Source organism: Euprymna scolopes, chromosome 37 (assembly GCF_053919585.1).
Source record: "Euprymna scolopes isolate OS-2025 chromosome 37, ASM5391958v1, whole genome shotgun sequence".
NCBI lineage: Eukaryota > Metazoa > Mollusca > Cephalopoda > Sepiida > Sepiolidae > Euprymna > Euprymna scolopes.
The window spans coordinates 15,072,155-15,093,422 of record NC_136518.1 but is presented as its reverse complement, the minus strand read 5'-3'; the positions used below and the strand labels follow the sequence as shown (position 1 = coordinate 15,093,422).

The following is a 21,268-nucleotide window of genomic DNA, read 5'->3' as shown; positions in this document are numbered from 1 at the left end:
GACAGCAGCATTTTCATGATAGGTGGCTGTAGGGATTACATGGTCGTAATGTATGGTATATACATCATTTACAACTGTTCTTTAAAGTTAATGTTCCCAGGACTTGCTGCTACACTGGATGTTTCATTTTTTACAGATGGTCCAGTGGAGGTACTTACATACTCCATCATGTCTCGCTGTGTAGTAGCCGTCCCCCAAAAGAACCTTGCAACTTGATACCAGATGACTCACACGTTCCAATTCTGTATGGCAGAACTTGCATTTGTTATTAATGTAGTTCACCATGTTGCACCAAAGATAGAGATAATATACATTTGTTATTAATGTAGTTCACCATGTTGCATCAAAGATAGAGATAATATACATTTGTTATTAATGTAGTTCACCATATCAAAGATAGAGATAATATACATTTGTTATTAATGTAGTTCACCATATCAAAGATAGAGATAATATACATTTGTTATTAATGTAGTTCACCATATCAAAGATAGAGATAATATACATTCGTTATTAATGTAGTTCACCATGTTGCATCAAAGATAGAGATAATATACATTTGTTATTAATGTAGTTCACCATGTTGCATCAAAGATAGAGATAATATACATTTGTTATTAATGTAGTTCACCATGTTGCATCAAAGATAGAGATAATATACATTTGTTATTAATGTAGGTCACCATGTTGCATCAAAGATAGAGATAATATACATTCGTTATTAATGTAGTTCACCATGTTGCATCAAAGATAGAGATAATATACATTTGTTATTAATGTAGGTCACCATGTTGCATCAAAGATAGAGATAATATACATTTGTTATTAATGTAGTTCACCATGTTGCATCAAAGATAGAGATAATATACATTTGTTATTAATGTAGGTCACCATGTTGCATCAAAGATAGAGATAATATACATTTGTTATTCATGTAGTTCACCATGTTGCATCAAAGATAGAGATAATATACATTCGTTATTAATATAGTTCACCATGTTGCATCAAAGATAGAGATAATATACATTTGTTATTAATGTAGTTCACCTGTTGCATCAAAGATAGAGATAATATACATTTGTTATTAATGTAGTTCACCATATCAAAGATAGAGATAATATACATTTGTTATTCATGTAGTTCACCATGTTGCATCAAAGATAGAGATAATATACATTTGTTATTAATGTAGTTCTCCATGTTGCATCAAAGATAGAGATAATATACATTTGTTATTAATGTAGTTCACCATGTTGCATCAAAGATAGAGATAATATATATTTGTTATTAATGTAGTTCACCATGTTGCATCAAAGATAGAGATAATATACATTTGTTATTAATGTAGTTCACCATATCAAAGATAGAGATAATATACATTTGTTATTAATGTAGTTCACCATGTTGCATCAAAGATAGAGATAATATACATTTGTTATTAATGTAGTTCACCATATCAAAGATAGAGATAATATACATTTGTTATTAATGTAGTTCACCATGTTGCATCAAAGATCGAGATAATATACATTTGTTATTAATGTAGTTCACCATATCAAAGATAGAGATAATATACATTTGTTATTAATGTAGTTCACCATGTTGCATCAAAGATAGAGATAATATATATTTGTTATTAATGTAGTTCACCATGTTGCATCAAAGATAGAGATAATATACATTTGTTATTAATGTAGTTCACCATATCAAAGATAGAGATAATATACATTTGTTATTAATGTAGTTCACCATGTTGCATCAAAGATAGAGATAATATACATTTGTTATTAATGTAGTTCACCATATCAAAGATAGAGATAATATACATTTGTTATTAATGTAGTTCACCATGTTGCATCAAAGATAGAGATAATATATATTTGTTATTAATGTAGTTCACCATGTTGCATCAAAGATAGAGATAATATACATTTGTTATTTATGTAGTTCACCATATCAAAGATAGAGATAATATACATTTGTTATTAATGTAGTTCACCATGTTGCATCAAAGATAGAGATAATATACATTTGTTATTAATGTAGTTCACCATATCAAAGATAGAGATAATATACATTTGTTATTAATGTAGTTCACCATGTTGCATCAAAGATAGAGATAATATATATTTGTTATTAATGTAGTTCACCATGTTGCATCAAAGATAGAGATAATATACATTTATTATTAATGTAGTTCACCATATCAAAGATAGAGATAATATACATTTGTTATTAATGTAGTTCACCATGTTGCATCAAAGATAGAGATAATATACATTTGTTATTAATGTAGTTCACCATGTTGCATCAAAGATAGAGATAATATACATTTGTTATTAATGTAGTTCACCTGTTGCATCAAAGATAGAGATAATATACATTCGTTATTAATGTAGTTCACCATGTTGCATCAAAGATAGAGATAATATACATTTGTTATTAATGTAGTTCACCATGTTGCATCAAAGATAGAGATAATATACATTTGTTATTAATGTAGTTCACCATGTTGCATCAAAGATAGAGATAATATACATTTGTTATTAATGTAGGTCACCATGTTGCATCAAAGATAGAGATAATATACATTCGTTATTAATGTAGTTCACCATGTTGCATCAAAGATAGAGATAATATACATTTGTTATTAATGTAGGTCACCATGTTGCATCAAAGATAGAGATAATATACATTTGTTATTAATGTAGTTCACCATGTTGCATCAAAGATAGAGATAATATACATTTGTTATTAATGTAGGTCACCATGTTGCATCAAAGATAGAGATAATATACATTTGTTATTCATGTAGTTCACCATGTTGCATCAAAGATAGAGATAATATACATTCGTTATTAATATAGTTCACCATGTTGCATCAAAGATAGAGATAATATACATTTGTTATTAATGTAGTTCACCTGTTGCATCAAAGATAGAGATAATATACATTTGTTATTAATGTAGTTCACCATATCAAAGATAGAGATAATATACATTTGTTATTCATGTAGTTCACCATGTTGCATCAAAGATAGAGATAATATACATTTGTTATTAATGTAGTTCTCCATGTTGCATCAAAGATAGAGATAATATACATTTGTTATTAATGTAGTTCACCATGTTGCATCAAAGATAGAGATAATATATATTTGTTATTAATGTAGTTCACCATGTTGCATCAAAGATAGAGATAATATACATTTGTTATTAATGTAGTTCACCATATCAAAGATAGAGATAATATACATTTGTTATTAATGTAGTTCACCATGTTGCATCAAAGATAGAGATAATATACATTTGTTATTAATGTAGTTCACCATATTAAAGATAGAGATAATATACATTTGTTATTAATGTAGTTCACCATGTTGCATCAAAGATCGAGATAATATACATTTGTTATTAATGTAGTTCACCATATCAAAGATAGAGATAATATACATTTGTTATTAATGTAGTTCACCATGTTGCATCAAAGATAGAGATAATATATATTTGTTATTAATGTAGTTCACCATGTTGCATCAAAGATAGAGATAATATACATTTGTTATTAATGTAGTTCACCATATCAAAGATAGAGATAATATACATTTGTTATTAATGTAGTTCACCATGTTGCATCAAAGATAGAGATAATATACATTTGTTATTAATGTAGTTCACCATATCAAAGATAGAGATAATATACATTTGTTATTAATGTAGTTCACCATGTTGCATCAAAGATAGAGATAATATATATTTGTTATTAATGTAGTTCACCATGTTGCATCAAAGATAGAGATAATATACATTTGTTATTTATGTAGTTCACCATATCAAAGATAGAGATAATATACATTTGTTATTAATGTAGTTCACCATGTTGCATCAAAGATAGAGATAATATACATTTGTTATTAATGTAGTTCACCATATCAAAGATAGAGATAATATACATTTGTTATTAATGTAGTTCACCATGTTGCATCAAAGATAGAGATAATATATATTTGTTATTAATGTAGTTCACCATGTTGCATCAAAGATAGAGATAATATACATTTATTATTAATGTAGTTCACCATATCAAAGATAGAGATAATATACATTTGTTATTAATGTAGTTCACCATGTTGCATCAAAGATAGAGATAATATACATTTGTTATTAATGTAGTTCACCATATCAAAGATAGAGATAATATACATTTGTTATTAATGTAGTTCACCATGTTGCATCAAAGATAGAGATAATATACATTTGTTATTAATGTAGTTCACCATGTTGCATCAAAGATAGAGATAATATACATTTGTTATTAATGTAGGTCACCATGTTGCATCAAAGATAGAGATAATATACATTCGTTATTAATGTAGTTCACCATGTTGCATCAAAGATAGAGATAATATACATTTGTTATTAATGTAGGTCACCATGTTGCATCAAAGATAGAGATAATATACATTTGTTATTAATGTAGTTCACCATGTTGCATCAAAGATAGAGATAATATACATTTGTTATTAATGTAGTTCACCATGTTGCATCAAAGATAGAGATAATATACATTTGTTATTCATGTAGTTCACCATGTTGCATCAAAGATAGAGATAATATACATTCGTTATTAATATAGTTCACCATGTTGCATCAAAGATAGAGATAATATACATTTGTTATTAATGTAGTTCACCTGTTGCATCAAAGATAGAGATAATATACATTTGTTATTAATGTAGTTCACCATATCAAAGATAGAGATAATATACATTTGTTATTCATGTAGTTCACCATGTTGCATCAAAGATAGAGATAATATACATTTGTTATTAATGTAGTTCTCCATGTTGCATCAAAGATAGAGATAATATACATTTGTTATTAATGTAGTTCACCATGTTGCATCAAAGATAGAGATAATATATATTTGTTATTAATGTAGTTCACCATGTTGCATCAAAGATAGAGATAATATACATTTGTTATTAATGTAGTTCACCATATCAAAGATAGAGATAATATACATTTGTTATTAATGTAGTTCACCATGTTGCATCAAAGATAGAGATAATATACATTTGTTATTAATGTAGTTCACCATATCAAAGATAGAGATAATATACATTTGTTATTAATGTAGTTCACCATGTTGCATCAAAGATCGAGATAATATACATTTGTTATTAATGTAGTTCACCATATCAAAGATAGAGATAATATACATTTGTTATTAATGTAGTTCACCATGTTGCATCAAAGATAGAGATAATATATATTTGTTATTAATGTAGTTCACCATGTTGCATCAAAGATAGAGATAATATACATTTGTTATTAATGTAGTTCACCATATCAAAGATAGAGATAATATACATTTGTTATTAATGTAGTTCACCATGTTGCATCAAAGATAGAGATAATATACATTTGTTATTAATGTAGTTCACCGTATCAAAGATAGAGATAATATACATTTGTTATTAATGTAGTTCACCATGTTGCATCAAAGATAGAGATAATATATATTTGTTATTAATGTAGTTCACCATGTTGCATCAAAGATAGAGATAATATACATTTGTTATTAATGTAGTTCACCATATCAAAGATAGAGATAATATACATTTGTTGTTAATGTAGTTCACCATGTTGCATCAAAGATAGAGATAATATACATTTGTTATTAATGTAGTTCACCATATCAAAGATAGAGATAATATACATTTGTTATTAATGTAGTTCACCATGTTGCATCAAAGATAGAGATAATATATATTTGTTATTAATGTAGTTCACCATGTTGCATCAAAGATAGAGATAATATACATTTATTATTAATGTAGTTCACCATATCAAAGATAGAGATAATATACATTTGTTATTAATGTAGTTCACCATGTTGCATCAAAGATAGAGATAATATACATTTGTTATTAATGTAGTTCACCATATCAAAGATAGAGATAATATACATTTGTTATTAATGTAGTTCACCATGTTGCATCAAAGATAGAGATAATATATATTTGTTATTAATGTAGTTCACCATGTTGCATCAAAGATAGAGATAATATACATTTGTTATTAATGTAGTTCACCATGTTGCATCAAAGATAGAGATAATATACATTCGTTATTAATGTAGTTCACCTGTTGCATCAAAGATAGAGATAATATACATTTGTTATTAATGTAGTTCACTATGTTGCATCAAAGATAGAGATAATATACATTTGTTATTAATGTAGTTCACCATATCAAAGATAGAGATAATATACATTTGTTATTAATGTAGTTCACCATGTTGCATCAAAGATAGAGATAATATATATTTGTTATTAATGTAGTTCACCATGTTGCATCAAAGATAGAGATAATATACATTTGTTATTAATGTAGTTCACCATATCAAAGATAGAGATAATATACATTTGTTATTAATGTAGTTCACCATGTTGCATCAAAGATAGAGATAATATATATTTGTTATTAATGTAGTTCACCATGTGTCATGAAAGATAGAGATAATATACATTTGTTATTAATGTAGTTCACCATATCAAAGATAGAGATAATATACATTTGTTATTAATGTAGTTCACCATGTTGCATCAAAGATAGAGATAATATACATTTGTTATTAATGTAGTTCACCATATCAAAGATAGAGATAATATACATTTGTTATTAATGTAGTTCACCATGTTGCATCAAAGATAGAGATAATATATATTTGTTATTAATGTAGTTCACCATGTTGCATCAAAGATAGAGATAATATACATTTGTTATTAATGTAGTTCACCATATCAAAGATAGAGATAATATACATTTGTTATTAATGTAGTTCACCATGTTGCATCAAAGATAGAGATAATATACATTTGTTATTAATGTAGTTCACCATATCAAAGATAGAGATAATATACATTTGTTATTAATGTAGTTCACCATGTTGCATCAAAGATAGAGATAATATATATTTGTTATTAATGTAGTTCACCATGTTGCATCAAAGATAGAGATAATATATATTTGTTATTAATGTAGTTCACCATGTTGCATCAAAGATAGAGATAATATACATTTGTTATTAATGTAGTTCACCATGTTGCATCAAAGATAGAGATAATATATATTTGTTATTAATGTAGTTCACCATGTTGCATCAAAGATAAAGATAATATACATTTGTTATTAATGTAGTTCACCATATCAAAGATAGAGATAATATACATTTGTTATTAATGTAGTTCACCATGTTGCATCAAAGATAGAGATAATATACATTTGTTATTAATGTAGTTCACCATATCAAAGATAGAGATAATATACATTTGTTATTAATGTAGTTCACCATGTTGCATCAAAGATAGAGATAGTATATATTTGTTATTAATGTAGTTCACCATGTTGCATCAAAGATAGAGATAATATACATTTGTTATTAATGTAGTTCACCATGTTGCATCAAAGATAGAGATAATATACATTCGTTATTAATGTAGTTCACCTGTTGCATCAAAGATAGAGATAATATACATTTGTTATTAATGTAGTTCACCATGTTGCATCAAAGATAGAGATAATATACATTTGTTATTAATGTAGTTCACCATATCAAAGATAGAGATAATATACATTTGTTATTAATGTAGTTCACCATGTTGCATCAAAGATAGAGATAATATATATTTGTTATTAATGTAGTTCACCATGTTGCATCAAAGATAGAGATAATATACATTTGTTATTAATGTAGTTCACCATATCAAAGATAGAGATAATATACATTTGTTATTAATGTAGTTCACCATGTTGCATCAAAGATAGAGATAATATATATTTGTTATTAATGTAGTTCACCATGTTGCATCAAAGATAGAGATAATATACATTTGTTATTAATGTAGTTCACCATATCAAAGATAGAGATAATATACATTTCTTATTAATGTAGTTCACCATGTTGCATCAAAGATAGAGATAATATACATTTGTTATTAATGTAGTTCACCATATCAAAGATAGAGATAATATACATTTGTTATTAATGTAGTTCACCATGTTGCATCAAAGATAGAGATAATATATATTTGTTATTAATGTAGTTCACCATGTTGCATCAAAGATAGAGATAATATACATTTGTTATTAATGTAGTTCACCATATCAAAGATAGAGATAATATACATTTCTTATTAATGTAGTTCACCATGTTGCATCAAAGATAGAGATAATATACATTTGTTATTAATGTAGTTCACCATGTTGCATCAAAGATAGAGATAATATACATTTGTTATTAATGTAGTTCACCATATCAAAGATAGAGATAATATACATTTGTTATTAATGTAGTTCACCATGTTGCATCAAAGATAGAGATAATATACATTTGTTATTAATGTAGTTCACCATGTTGCATCAAAGATAGAGATAATATACATTTGTTATTAATGTAGTTCACCATATCAAAGATAGAGATAATATACATTTGTTATTAATGTAGTTCACCATGTTGCATCAAAGATAGAGATAATATACATTTGTTATTAATGTAGTTCACCATATCAAAGATAGAGATAATATACATTTGTTATTCATGTAGTTCACCATGTTGCATCAAAGATAGAGATAATATACATTTGTTATTAATGTAGTTCACCATGTTGCATCAAAGATAGAGATAATATACATTTGTTATTAATGTAGTTCACCATATCAAAGATAGAGATAATATACATTTGTTATTAATGTAGTTCACCATGTTGCATCAAAGATAGAGATAATATACATTTGTTATTAATGTAGTTCACCATATCAAAGATAGAGATAATATACATTTGTTATTCATGTAGTTCACCATGTTGCATCAAAGATAGAGATAATATACATTTGTTATTAATGTAGTTCACCATGTTGCATCAAAGATAGAGATAATATACATTTGTTATTAATGTAGTTCACCATGTTGCATCAAAGATAGAGATAATATACATTTGTTATTAATGTAGTTCACCATGTTGCATCAAAGATAGAGATAATATACATTTGTTATTAATGTAGTTCACCATATCAAAGATAGAGATAATATACATTTGTTATTCATGTAGTTCACCATGTTGCATCAAAGATAGAGATAATATACATTTGTTATTAATGTAGTTCACCATGTTGCATCAAAGATAGAGATAATATACATTTGTTATTAATGTAGTTCACCATGTTGCATCAAAGATAGAGATAATATACATTTGTTATTAATGTAGTTCACCATGTTGCATCAAAGATAGAGATAACATACATTTGTTATTAATGTAGTTCACCATGTTGCATCAAAGATAGAGATAATATACATTTGTTATTAATGTAGGTCACCATGTTGCATCAAAGATAGAGATAATATACATTTGTTATTCATGTAGTTCACCATGTTGCATCAAAGATAGAGATAATATACATTTGTTCTTAATGTAGTTCACCATGTTGCATCAAAGATAGAGATAATATACATTTGTTATTAATGTAGGTCACCATGTTGCATCAAAGATAGAGATAATATACATTTGTTCTTAATGTAGTTCACCATGTTGCATCAAAGATAGAGATAATATACATTTGTTATTAATGTAGTTCACCATGTTGCATCAAAGATAGAGATAATATACATTTGTTATTAATGTAGGTCACCATGTTGCATCAAAGATAGAGATAACATACATTCGTTATTAATGTAGTTCACCATGTTGCATCAAAGATAGAGATAATATACATTTGTTATTAATGTAGTTCACCATGTTGCATCAAAGATAGAGATAATATACATTCGTTATTAATGTAGTTCACCATGTTGCATCAAAGATAGAGATAATATACATTTGTTATTAATGTAGGTCACCATGTTGCATCAAAGATAGAGATAATATACATTTGTTATTAATGTAGGTCACCATGTTGCATCAAAGATAGAGATAATATACATTTGTTCTTAATGTAGTTCACCATGTTGCATCAAAGATAGAGATAATATACATTTGTTATTAATGTAGTTCACCATGTTGCATCAAAGATAGAGATAATATACATTTGTTCTTAATGTAGTTCACCATGTTGCATCAAAGATAGAGATAATATACATTTGTTATTAATGTAGTTCACCATGTTGCATCAAAGATAGGGATAAAAAAATCTCTCCATCGGACAAGATGTAAAAAGTTGAATATCGAATGCAGCAGCAAGTCAACAAAACAACTATGAATCAAGGTAGAGCCGACATCAAAACGCAAATTTATCTTGCATGACATGCCTTTTGCTGATTCAATACCCTACTCTGGTGAAAATCTGAGATAAAGTGCAACACCAAAGTAGTTGTTTGGTTGTATTGGTTTTTACAGCATGTCAACCCTTTTCAGGTTATTTAATGCCGAATCCAAAGATTTTGAAGAAAAGTTTTTTAATAGAATATATTTGCTGTTTTCAAGTCGGTTTCTTTCTAACCCATAGTTGGGACCCTAACAGGTACTACCACTCTGGGTCAGAGTGGACCTGGGTGCAATGGTAATTAAAGGGTGGCTCCACACTCCCCAAAGCCCGCAAGCTGGGGCCTCACCACTGGATATAGTTTATGGTCATATCCAGGACCGCAACACCAAAGTAAGGATATTTTCAAGGTTTTGTACACCACTATGACTATGCAATTCCTACTGTTACGTACCTAGAAAACAGAGCTATAAAACCTGACATAGTGTTATGGGACAAGAAGAAGAAAGAAGCAACCTTAGTAGAAGTTAGTGTCCGCAACGATACTGGGTTAAACAGAGCTGTGAAGGAAAAGATAATGAAATACCAAGGTCTAATGTATGACATGAAAAGAAATTGGAATTTTAGGAAGATCTCTATCATTCAAGTAATTATAGGAGCAAATGGTTTCAAGAAAAAGAATTTCAAAAATTACCTAGCAGATATACTTGGTGAACTAAATGAAAGAGAGACTCAAACAATTGCACTTAAAAGTACAGTCAGAATCTTAAAAAGATCTCTCAGTTGGAATATATGAGATGGGTGAATGTACGGTGTCATGTGGGATGCTTCATCCCTAGCTTAAATAAACTGATAGAAAAAAAAAAAAAATGAATAAAAATAAAAGACAAAAATAAAATGTACCAACTAGTTTTACTCTATTATTAGGTGCACCTACCCAGCATTGCCCAGTAGGATTTACTTGCAATTTTTTTTTTTTTGCATTTTTTTTTAAGCTCTGCAGTTATTTTTCTAAAATATTTTTTTGTTTTAAACAAAGAAAAATATAGACGAAAATTAAAAAAGAGGAAATCAACTATATTCGTCCATACAAAGTTACATTGTCCTTTTTTTTTTTCTAATATGGAAGCCATTTGAAAATAATTCTGACCCAGAAAAAGTACTTACTGGAAGGAATTAAACCGAATTACATTTTATTTCTTTTAAATATGTTAGAAAAATCCCCAAGAAAAACTAATAAATCACAATCAAATATTGATTTTGTAGGAAGAAAGTTATTGATGACAAAGAAGCAATAAAGGAACTGACTTTACTTCATATAATAGAAAAGCAGTAGTAGTCAGCATTGGCCAAAGGCAAAAGTCTATCCCTCTCTCTTTCTCCCTCCACCGTTTTCCCTCTCCCAACCCACTCTTTTTTCTTCGCCCAGCCTATTTTTCTCTCTGGATATACACACACCCATAACCCATAACTTGATTTGGCATAAGGGAAATAACTTTGTGAAAAAAACTCAGACTTACTTCTCTTTACATAATAACATTAAAAGATATGTGTATGTTTTGATAACATTAAATGACATAAATGGCTACTAACTCGCAAATAATTAATCTTTTTTTTTTTTAATTTTTGATCTCATACATCTGAGGTTGTACTGATTAACAAAATATCAACTTTGTCGATGTTTGTTGTGTATTTTTCGAGTTTTAGCTGAATATATAACCAGATCTCTGCCCTTTATATAATAGACATATTCACTTTACATATTGTCTTCACTTTATATATCAGATTTTATGTGTTTTTGTTTTGGACTTGCTGATTTCACTGAGGTCTCATAGTAGTTGGTGAGAAGCAGATGGCAGGTCAAACAAAATCCTTGTGAGAGAAAAAAAAAAGAACACAGAAATGAAAAGAGGATTAACAGACCTGGTCTTTTTACTGCTGGTTTTTCGTTGTCTGACCGCAAACATTTGCTTGGTTAATGGCGTTATACGTTCGCTGACTGATGTCGTCATTGGCTGAATGGTCTGAAATAAAAAAGACAATATGAAGCATATCTTCTTCTCTATATCTAAAATGAGACAGAAACACGAAACATAAAATATAACACAAAACAAGCTTGCTACAGAAACACTAAATAAGCTTGCTACAGAAACACTAAACAAGCTTGCTACAGAAACACAAAACAAGCTTGCTACAGAAGCACTAAACAAGCTTGCTACAGAAACACAAAACAAGCTTGCTACAGAAACACTAAACAAGCTTGCTACAGAAACACAAAACAAGCTTGCTACAGAAACACTAAACAAGCTTGCTACAGAAACATAAAACAAGCTTGCTACAGAAACACTAAACAAGCTTGCTACAGAAACACAAAACAAGCTTGCTACAGAAACACTAAACAAGCTTGCTACAGAAACACAAAACAAGCTTGCTACAGAAACACAAAACAAGCTTGCTACAGAAACACAAAACAAGCTTGCTACAGAAACACAAAACAAGCTTGCTACAGAAACACAAAACAAGCTTGCTAAAGAAACACAAAACAAGCTTGCTACAGAAACACTAAACAAGCTTGCTACAGAAACACTAAACAAGCTTGCTACAAAAACACTAAATAAGCTTGCTACAGAAACACAAAACAAGCTTGCTACAGAAACACTAAATAAGCTTGCTACAGAAACACTAAACAAGCTTGCTATAGAAACACAAAACAAGCTTGCTACAGAAACACTAAATAAGCTTGCTAAAGAAACACAAAACAAGCTTGCTACAGAAACACAAAACAAGCTTGCTACAGAAACACAAAACAAGCTTGCTACAGAAACACAAAACAAGCTTGCTACAGAAACACTAAAAAAGCTTGCTACAGAAACACAAAACAAGCTTGCTACAGAAACACAAAACAAGCTTGCTACAGAAACACTAAACAAGCTTGCTACAGAAACACAAAACAAGCTTGCTACAGAAACACTAAACAAGCTTGCTACAGAAACACAAAACAAGCTTGCTACAGAAACACAAAACAAGCTTGCTACAGAAACACTAAACAAGCTTGCTACAGAAACACAAAACAAGCTTGCTACAGAAACACAAAACAAGCTTGCTACAGAAACACTAAACAAGCTTGCTACAGAAACACAAAACAAGCTTGCTACAGAAACACAAAACAAGCTTGCTACAGAAACACTAAACAAGCTTGCTACAGAAACACAAAACAAGCTTGCTACAGAAACACTAAACAAGCTTGCTACAGAAACACTAAACAAGCTTGCTACAGAAACACAAAACAAGCTTGCTACAGAAACACTAAACAAGCTTGCTACAGAAACACTAAAAAAGTTTGCTACAGAAACACTAAACAAGCTTGCTACAGAAACACAAAACAAGCTTGCTACAGAAACACAAAACAAGCTTGCTACAGACACACAAAACAAGCTTGCTACAGAAACACTAAACAAGCTTGCTACAGAAACACAAAACAAGCTTGCTACAGAAACACAAAACAAGCTACAGAAACACACCAAGGTCTTCCGTTTCAAAAAACTAAAAGAATGAGCCAACCAACAACATGCAAAATATTTTTGGCTAAAAAGAAGATCACTTCATCATACTTAGGAGATGGCTAGAATATTAGAAAGATCTCTCAGTTAGAATGTATGAGATAGCAGGTGAATGTGTGGCATCCAGTAGGATGCTCCATATCCAGCGAGAGCAAAATAAGAAAATTGAAAAATAATTTCTACCCGAGAGCTGCTAGACTTTAGAATTCCCTTGTGAGTCCCTGCTTTCCTGTCTGTTCTGACATGCAGAAGTTCAAGTGTAATGTAAACAAACATCTTGCTGCTCAACTCCCTACATATTCTTGGACATACATAAACGCTCGTGCTCATTTTGCCTTTTATATAATATCCCTAAAACAAAGCTTGCTACAGAAACACTAAATAAGCTTGCTACAGAAAACAAGTTTGCTACAGAAATACAAAACAAGCTACAGAAACACAAAACAAGCTTGCTACAGAAACACAAAACAAGTTTGCTACAGAAACACGAAACAAGTTTGCTACAGAAATACAAAACAAGCTACAGAAACACGAAACAAGCTTGCTACAGAAACACAAAACAAGCTTGCTACAGAAACACGAAACAAGTTTGCTCCAGAAATACAAAACAAGCTACAGAAACACAAAACAAGCTTGCTACAGAAACACAAAACAAGCTTGCTACAGAAACACGAAACAAGTTTGCTACAGAAATACAAAACAAGCTACAGAAACACAAAACAAGCTTGCTACAGAAACACAAAACAAGCTTGCTACAGAAACACGAAACAAGTTTGCTACAGAAATACAAAACAAGCTACAGAAACACAAAACAAGCTTGCTACAGAAACACAAAACAAGCTTGCTACAGAAACACAAAACAAGCTTGCTACAGAAACACTAAACAAGCTTGCTACAGAAACACTAAACAAGTTTGCTACAGAAATACAAAACAAGCTTGCTACAGAAACACAAAACAAGCTTGCTACAGAAACACTAAACAAGTTTGCTACAGAAACACAAAACAAGCTTGCTACAGAAACACAAAACAAGCTTGCTACAGAAACACTAAACAAGCTTGCTACAGAAACACTAAAAAAGTTTGCTACAGAAACACTAAACAAGCTTGCTACAGAAACACAAAACAAGCTTGCTACAGAAACACTAAACAAGCTTGCTACAGAAACACAAAACAAGCTTGCTACAGAAACACAAAACAAGCTTGCTACAGAAACACAAAACAAGCTTGCTACAGAAACACAAAACAAGCTTGCTACAGAAACACAAAACAAGCTTGCTACAGAAACACTAAACAAGTTTGCTACAGAAATACAAAACAAGCTACAGAAACACTAAACAAGCTTGCTACAGAAACACAAAACAAGCTTGCTACAGAAACACTAAACAAGTTTGCTACAGAAACACTAAACAAGCTTGCTACAGAAACACAAAACAAGCTTGCTACAGAAACACAAAACAAGCTTGCTACAGAAACACAAAACAAGCTTGCTACAGAAACACAAAACAAGCTTGCTACAGAAACACAAAACAAGCTTGCTACAGAAACACTAAACAAGCTTGCTACAGAAACACTAAACAAGTTTGCTACAGAAATACAAAACAAGCTTGCTACAGAAACACAAAACAAGCTTGCTACAGAAACACAAAACAAGTTTGCTACAGAAACACAAAACAAGCTTGCTACAGAAACACAAAACAAGCTTGCTACAGAAACACTAAACAAGCTTGCTACAGAAACACTAAACAAGTTTGCTACAGAAACACAAAACAAGCTTGCTACAGAAACACAAAACAAGCTTGCTACAGAAACACTAAACAAGCTTGCTACAGAAACACAAAACAAGCTTGCTACAGAAACACAAAACAAGCTTGCTACAGAAACACAAAACAAGCTTGCTACAGAAACACAAAACAAGCTTGCTACAGAAACACTAAACAAGCTTGCTACAGAAACACTAAACAAGTTTGCTACAGAAATACAAAACAAGCTACAGAAACACTAAACAAGCTTGCTACAGAAACACAAAACAAGCTTGCTACAGAAACACAAAACAAGCTTGCTACAGAAACACAAAACAAGCTTGCTACAGAAACACAAAACAAGCTTGCTACAGAAACACTAAACAAGTTTGCTACAGAAATACAAAACAAGCTTGCTACAGAAACACAAAACAAGCTTGCTACAGAAACACTAAACAAGTTTGCTACAGAAACACAAAACAAGCTTGCTACAGAAACACAAAACAAGCTTGCTACAGAAACACTAAACAAGCTTGCTACAGAAACACAAAACAAGCTTGCTACAGAAACACAAAACAAGCTTGCTACAGAAACACAAAACAAGCTTGCTACAGAAACACTAAACAAGCTTGCTACAGAAACACAAAACAAGCTTGCTACAGAAACACAAAACAAGCTTGCTACAGAAACACAAAACAAGCTTGCTACAGAAACACAAAACAAGCTTGCTACAGAAACACTAAACAAGCTTGCTACAGAAACACTAAACAAGTTTGCTACAGAAATACAAAACAAGCTACAGAAACACTAAACAAGCTTGCTACAGAAACACAAAACAAGTTTGCTACAGAAACACTAAACAAGTTTGCTACAGAAATACAAAACAAGCTTGCTACAGAAACACTAAACAAGCTTGCTACAGAAACACAAAACAAGCTTGCTACAGAAACACAAAACAAGCTTGCTACAGAAACACAAAACAAGCTTGCTACAGAAACACAAAACAAGCTTGCTACAGAAACACAAAACAAGCTTGCTACAGAAACACAAAACAAGCTTGCTACAGAAACACTAAACAAGCTTGCTACAGAAACACTAAACAAGTTTGCTACAGAAACACAAAACAAGCTTGCTACAGAAACACAAAACAAGCTTGCTACAGAAACACTAAACAAGCTTGCTACAGAAACACAAAACAAGCTTGCTACAGAAACACAAAACAAGCTTGCTACAGAAACACAAAACAAGCTTGCTACAGAAACACTAAACAAGCTTGCTACAGAAACACTAAACAAGTTTGCTACAGAAATACAAAACAAGCTACAGAAACACTAAACAAGCTTGCTACAGAAACACAAAACAAGCTTGCTACAGAAACACTAAACAAGTTTGCTACAGAAATACAAAACAAGCTTGCTACAGAAACACTAAACAAGCTTGCTACAGAAACACAAAACAAGCTTGCTACAGAAACACTAAACAAGTTTGCTACAGAAACACAAAACAAGCTTGCTACAGAAACACAAAACAAGCTTGCTACAGAAACACTAAACAAGTTTGCTACAGAAATACAAAACAAGCTTGCTACAGAAACACTAAACAAGCTTGCTACAGAAACACAAAACAAGCTTGCTACAGAAACACTAAACAAGTTTGCTACAGAAACACAAAACAAGCTTGCTACAGAAACACAAAACAAGCTTGCTACAGAAACACTAAACAAGCTTGCTACAGAAACACAAAACAAGCTTGCTACAGAAACACAAAACAAGCTTGCTACAGAAACACAAAACAAGCTTGCTACAGAAACACAAAACAAGCTTGCTACAGAAACACAAAACAAGCTTGCTACAGAAACACAAAACAAGCTTGCTACAGAAACACTAAACAAGCTTGCTACAGAAACACAAAACAAGCTTGCTACAGAAACACAAAACAAGCTACAGAAACACACCAAGGTCTTCCGTTTCAAAAAACTAAAAGAATGAGCCAACCAACAACATGCAAAATATTTTTGGCTAAAAAGAAGATCACTTCATCATACTTAGGAGATGGCTAGAATATTAGAAAGATCTCTCAGTTAGAATGTATGAGATAGCAGGTGAATGTGTGGCATCCAGTAGGATGCTCCATATCCAGCGAGAGCAAAATAAGAAAATTGAAAAATAATTTCTACCCGAGAGCTGCTAGACTTTAGAATTCCCTTGTGAGTCCCTGCTTTCCTGTCTGTTCTGACATGCAGAAGTTCAAGTGTAATGTAAACAAACATCTTGCTGCTCAACTCCCTACATATTCTTGGACATACATAAACGCTCGTGCTCATTTTGCCTTTTATATAATATCCCAGCAAATTATATCCCAGATAGTAGCCCACTACATCAAAGTGGTATTGTGCCTTGTTTGGGGTGAAAATGCAAGAAACATTTTAAGAATGGATGAGAGTTCTTCAGTAGATGAGGAACAGTTGAGGTAGCAGGGCCTGTTTGTTTCATTTCGATAAATCATCACATTGCATACACTTTTCTTGGTCGAGAGTATTAATGTTTTTTTTTTTTCTTTTCTTTTTTTTTTTTACTCATGTTCACCCCCTTACAAAGCATATCGCCACTTGAACGTAAGGGGCTACTATTTGGGGCCACGTCCAGGAAAGATTAACAAGATATTTGTTTATGTTACATTTAAACTTCTGCATATCAGTACAGCCAGGGAAGCAGACAGCAGGAAGGGAATTCCAAAGTCTAGCTTTTCGAGGGAAGAAACTATTAGAATAGAAAGCTTTCTAGCATTTGGGGACAAGAACAGTGAAGGGGTGAGATCTTATTGTTAAGCAGGTTTGTCGGGGATATGTACGTCGAGGGGGTACAAGTGAAACGAGTTCATCAAAGCACAGTCCATTAAAATATTTGTAAAACAGGCACAGTGATGCAATATTACGGCGATGAGACCGGGGCTGGAACTCAATTGATAAAGTGGGACTAATTAGATTGACAACTCTTTTTTTGGACTTTAAGGAAGCCTGAAAAAAAAATTGTAAAATCAATACAGTAGACAGTTTGGGTGTAGAGGGTGTTAAAAAAAAAAAAGTGGTAGTAGGCAGGCAGGCAGGCTTGAACCTGTAGCATGAAGGAGGAAAAGTAGATGAAAAAAAAAGTGACGTCTTTGCTGATGTGTCCATGACAAAACTGGAAATCACAAACGTTGAAATTAAGGCAAGTCAATCGAAAGGAGGCAATGACTTGCAAAAATGTTAGCAGAAAAACCGACCCCTCCTTGTAGAAAACTGTCAAGTTGAGGGTGAAGGAAGTAATGTTTTTGGCCAATTTTTCAATATATGTCGTCCAAGACATCAAGCTTCAAAACAATACTGATCTCGTAAGGATCCGTCGCATATGTTGAAAGTTTTTGGCAGACATACAAACACACACACATTTTGCCCTTTATATATATGTAGATGATTATAAGTATGACCAAACACTGAATCGCACATGATTCCCTTCTCCAAAAACTGGACAAGAGAACGTTCCTGTCTTGAGGAGTTTTCTAACACTACAACTAATGATCATCACTTTTGAAACTATACACAGGGGATGTTTCAAAAGTAATGCCTCTTATTTTATATTCTATCTATCCGAACAGATCAGAGGAGATTGCAAATTGGATTGTTATCATGATCTGACTGTTTCAACTTTGTTGCAGATATTCACAGTATGGTTCAGCTATCATTGTGGATCAGTTGAGCCGGCTCCACCCATTGAGTTTGCGCAATCTCAAATTAAGGCTGGCAACGCCTGACAATTTGATGCTGCTGTAGCCATGAGCATGAGGTATGAGCGGTTCCAGTGACATAGACCAGAATCAGTTCAGCATCTTGTTTCACTGTCTTGGTCCAGATCTTCAGCTGGATCAAGACAATGAAACTGTCTGCCGCAATGTTTCTTTCAGCCTTACAGTGCGGTCAGGGAAGGGTGTGGCCAAACCATTGCAAGCAGCAATGCAGCATATGCGGACCGCAGCATTGCAACAAAAGTGCTGCTAGTGAACTCAGAGGATTGACATGATCTTGAACGTCATCCACGTCTCTAACATGATCTCCTTTAAAATTTTCAACTTTTCCATACTGGTGATGCATTTGCATACGTGCATACACACTATGTTACAATAGAATGAAAATTCAGAGAATTCCCACTGGGTTTATATACTAGTGCTCAATAATAAATAGAGCTACTTATATCAATAGTTATTCATACAGACATGTACACGCTTCATTTCACAGGCATGACGATTCTTTGATCTGTTGTTATTAATAACTGAAAATAAAGATAGAGTAAAGCATGTAAAATTTAAGAAAAAAACATCGATAATAGTTTAAAAATCGAAAATTAAACAAAATACTGATAGAAACACACTCAATAAATGTCAGCAATCATGTGAAAATGTAATCTTCTATCAGTATTTTGTTTCATTTTGGATTTTGGGGCGATTATCAAGGCTTGACTATGGCTCTAACGAAACCAACATTTTGTTTTTCGCTCTTTAAAATAAATTAAAACATAAAAAAGGGAGAGGATAAAAACTAAAAAATAACGAATAAATGTTACCAAAAGCAAATTATGTTACCCGGATAAGTTCTGTATTTTAACTTATTTTAAACTGTTTTTTTTTTTTTAACTAAAAATTAAAGTAGTACAAAACGTGTCAAGTTAGAATGAAAGACAAAATGGTGGTTTCAGTATTTGGACCTCGATGCTTGCTCAAAAACCAAAAATTAAACAAAGTACTGATAGAAACAAATCCAATAAATGTTTCCAATCATGTGAAATGTAATGTTCTACCAGTATTTTGTTTAATTTTAGATTTTTGAGCGATTACTGAGGCTCAACTATGGCTCAAATCAGACCATCATTTTGTTTTGATTATAACCTGACAGCTTTTTTTTACACTACCTTTTATGACACTAGTGGTGTCATGAATGCATGCAGCAAGGTGCATATTGCGGTGAGAGGGGGTGTTTGACTGGACGAGATAGAGGAAGAGAGAGCAAAAGAGGGGGTGTTGATGTCTGATTGCGAAGAGGGGGTGTTGATGTCTATGGGATTTTGTCAGAAAGAGAAAAAACAAATAATAATTGTTTTTATTTCACTGTCGTTATATAGATGTTAACATGAAAGGTTGTTTTTAAAACCTCTGTTGAGAGGTATGAAGAGATCCAGAGATCCTTAGCTGATTAAGGCTGACAACTTAGAATGGGGGTCAAGGGTAAGGGTCGCCGCCAAGCATTGTTCGACCTGGAATGACTAATCACTCCTAATTTAATAATAAGTAAAAACCTCTGTGCAAATGAGGGTTAAAATTTAGTAGAGATAAGTTCGAAGAGGAGGAGTAGAAATTAGGGGAACAGAGAGAGAGAGAGAGAGGAGAGGGTGGACAAGACGAAGGGTAAGCTCTAAGAGGAAGAAAGAAAGGGTGTTTGTAACCACTCTCTGAAGGAGAGGTGGGGAAAAGGGATTGGATTTTTAGAAAAAGGAATTCTAAAAAGAGTAGAGTTGTAACCAGCAAACTGAATGGTTGGGCTGGTCAAGCACTCCCGATTTGGGAGCCCTCAGGGCCTGATGTTATGATGTTAACTAGCCTGTGTTAATGGGAAATCTGTGACTTTACCGGTCTGGTCTTACATCGTTTCACTGCTATAGTCAGTCACCTCAATT

The 21,268-nt window shown here is 31.7% G+C and overlaps 2 protein-coding genes across 2 annotated transcripts in view; one reads left to right on the top strand and one right to left on the bottom strand.

Annotated features, from left to right (window-relative positions):
* LOC145261098 (uncharacterized) overlaps nucleotides 1-21,268 on the top strand; it is a 446,786-nt gene that overhangs the window by 14,203 nt on the left and 411,315 nt on the right. The window lies entirely within an intron of this gene.
* Nucleotides 1-21,268, bottom strand: part of LOC145261100 (tectonic-like complex member MKS1) — a 474,527-nt gene that overhangs the window by 404,905 nt on the left and 48,354 nt on the right. Inside the window, exon 5 of the mRNA XM_080119317.1 lies at nucleotides 12,187-12,287. Within this exon, the coding sequence (XP_079975443.1) occupies nucleotides 12,187-12,287 (101 nt within the window). The remainder of the gene's footprint in view (nucleotides 1-12,186; nucleotides 12,288-21,268) is intronic.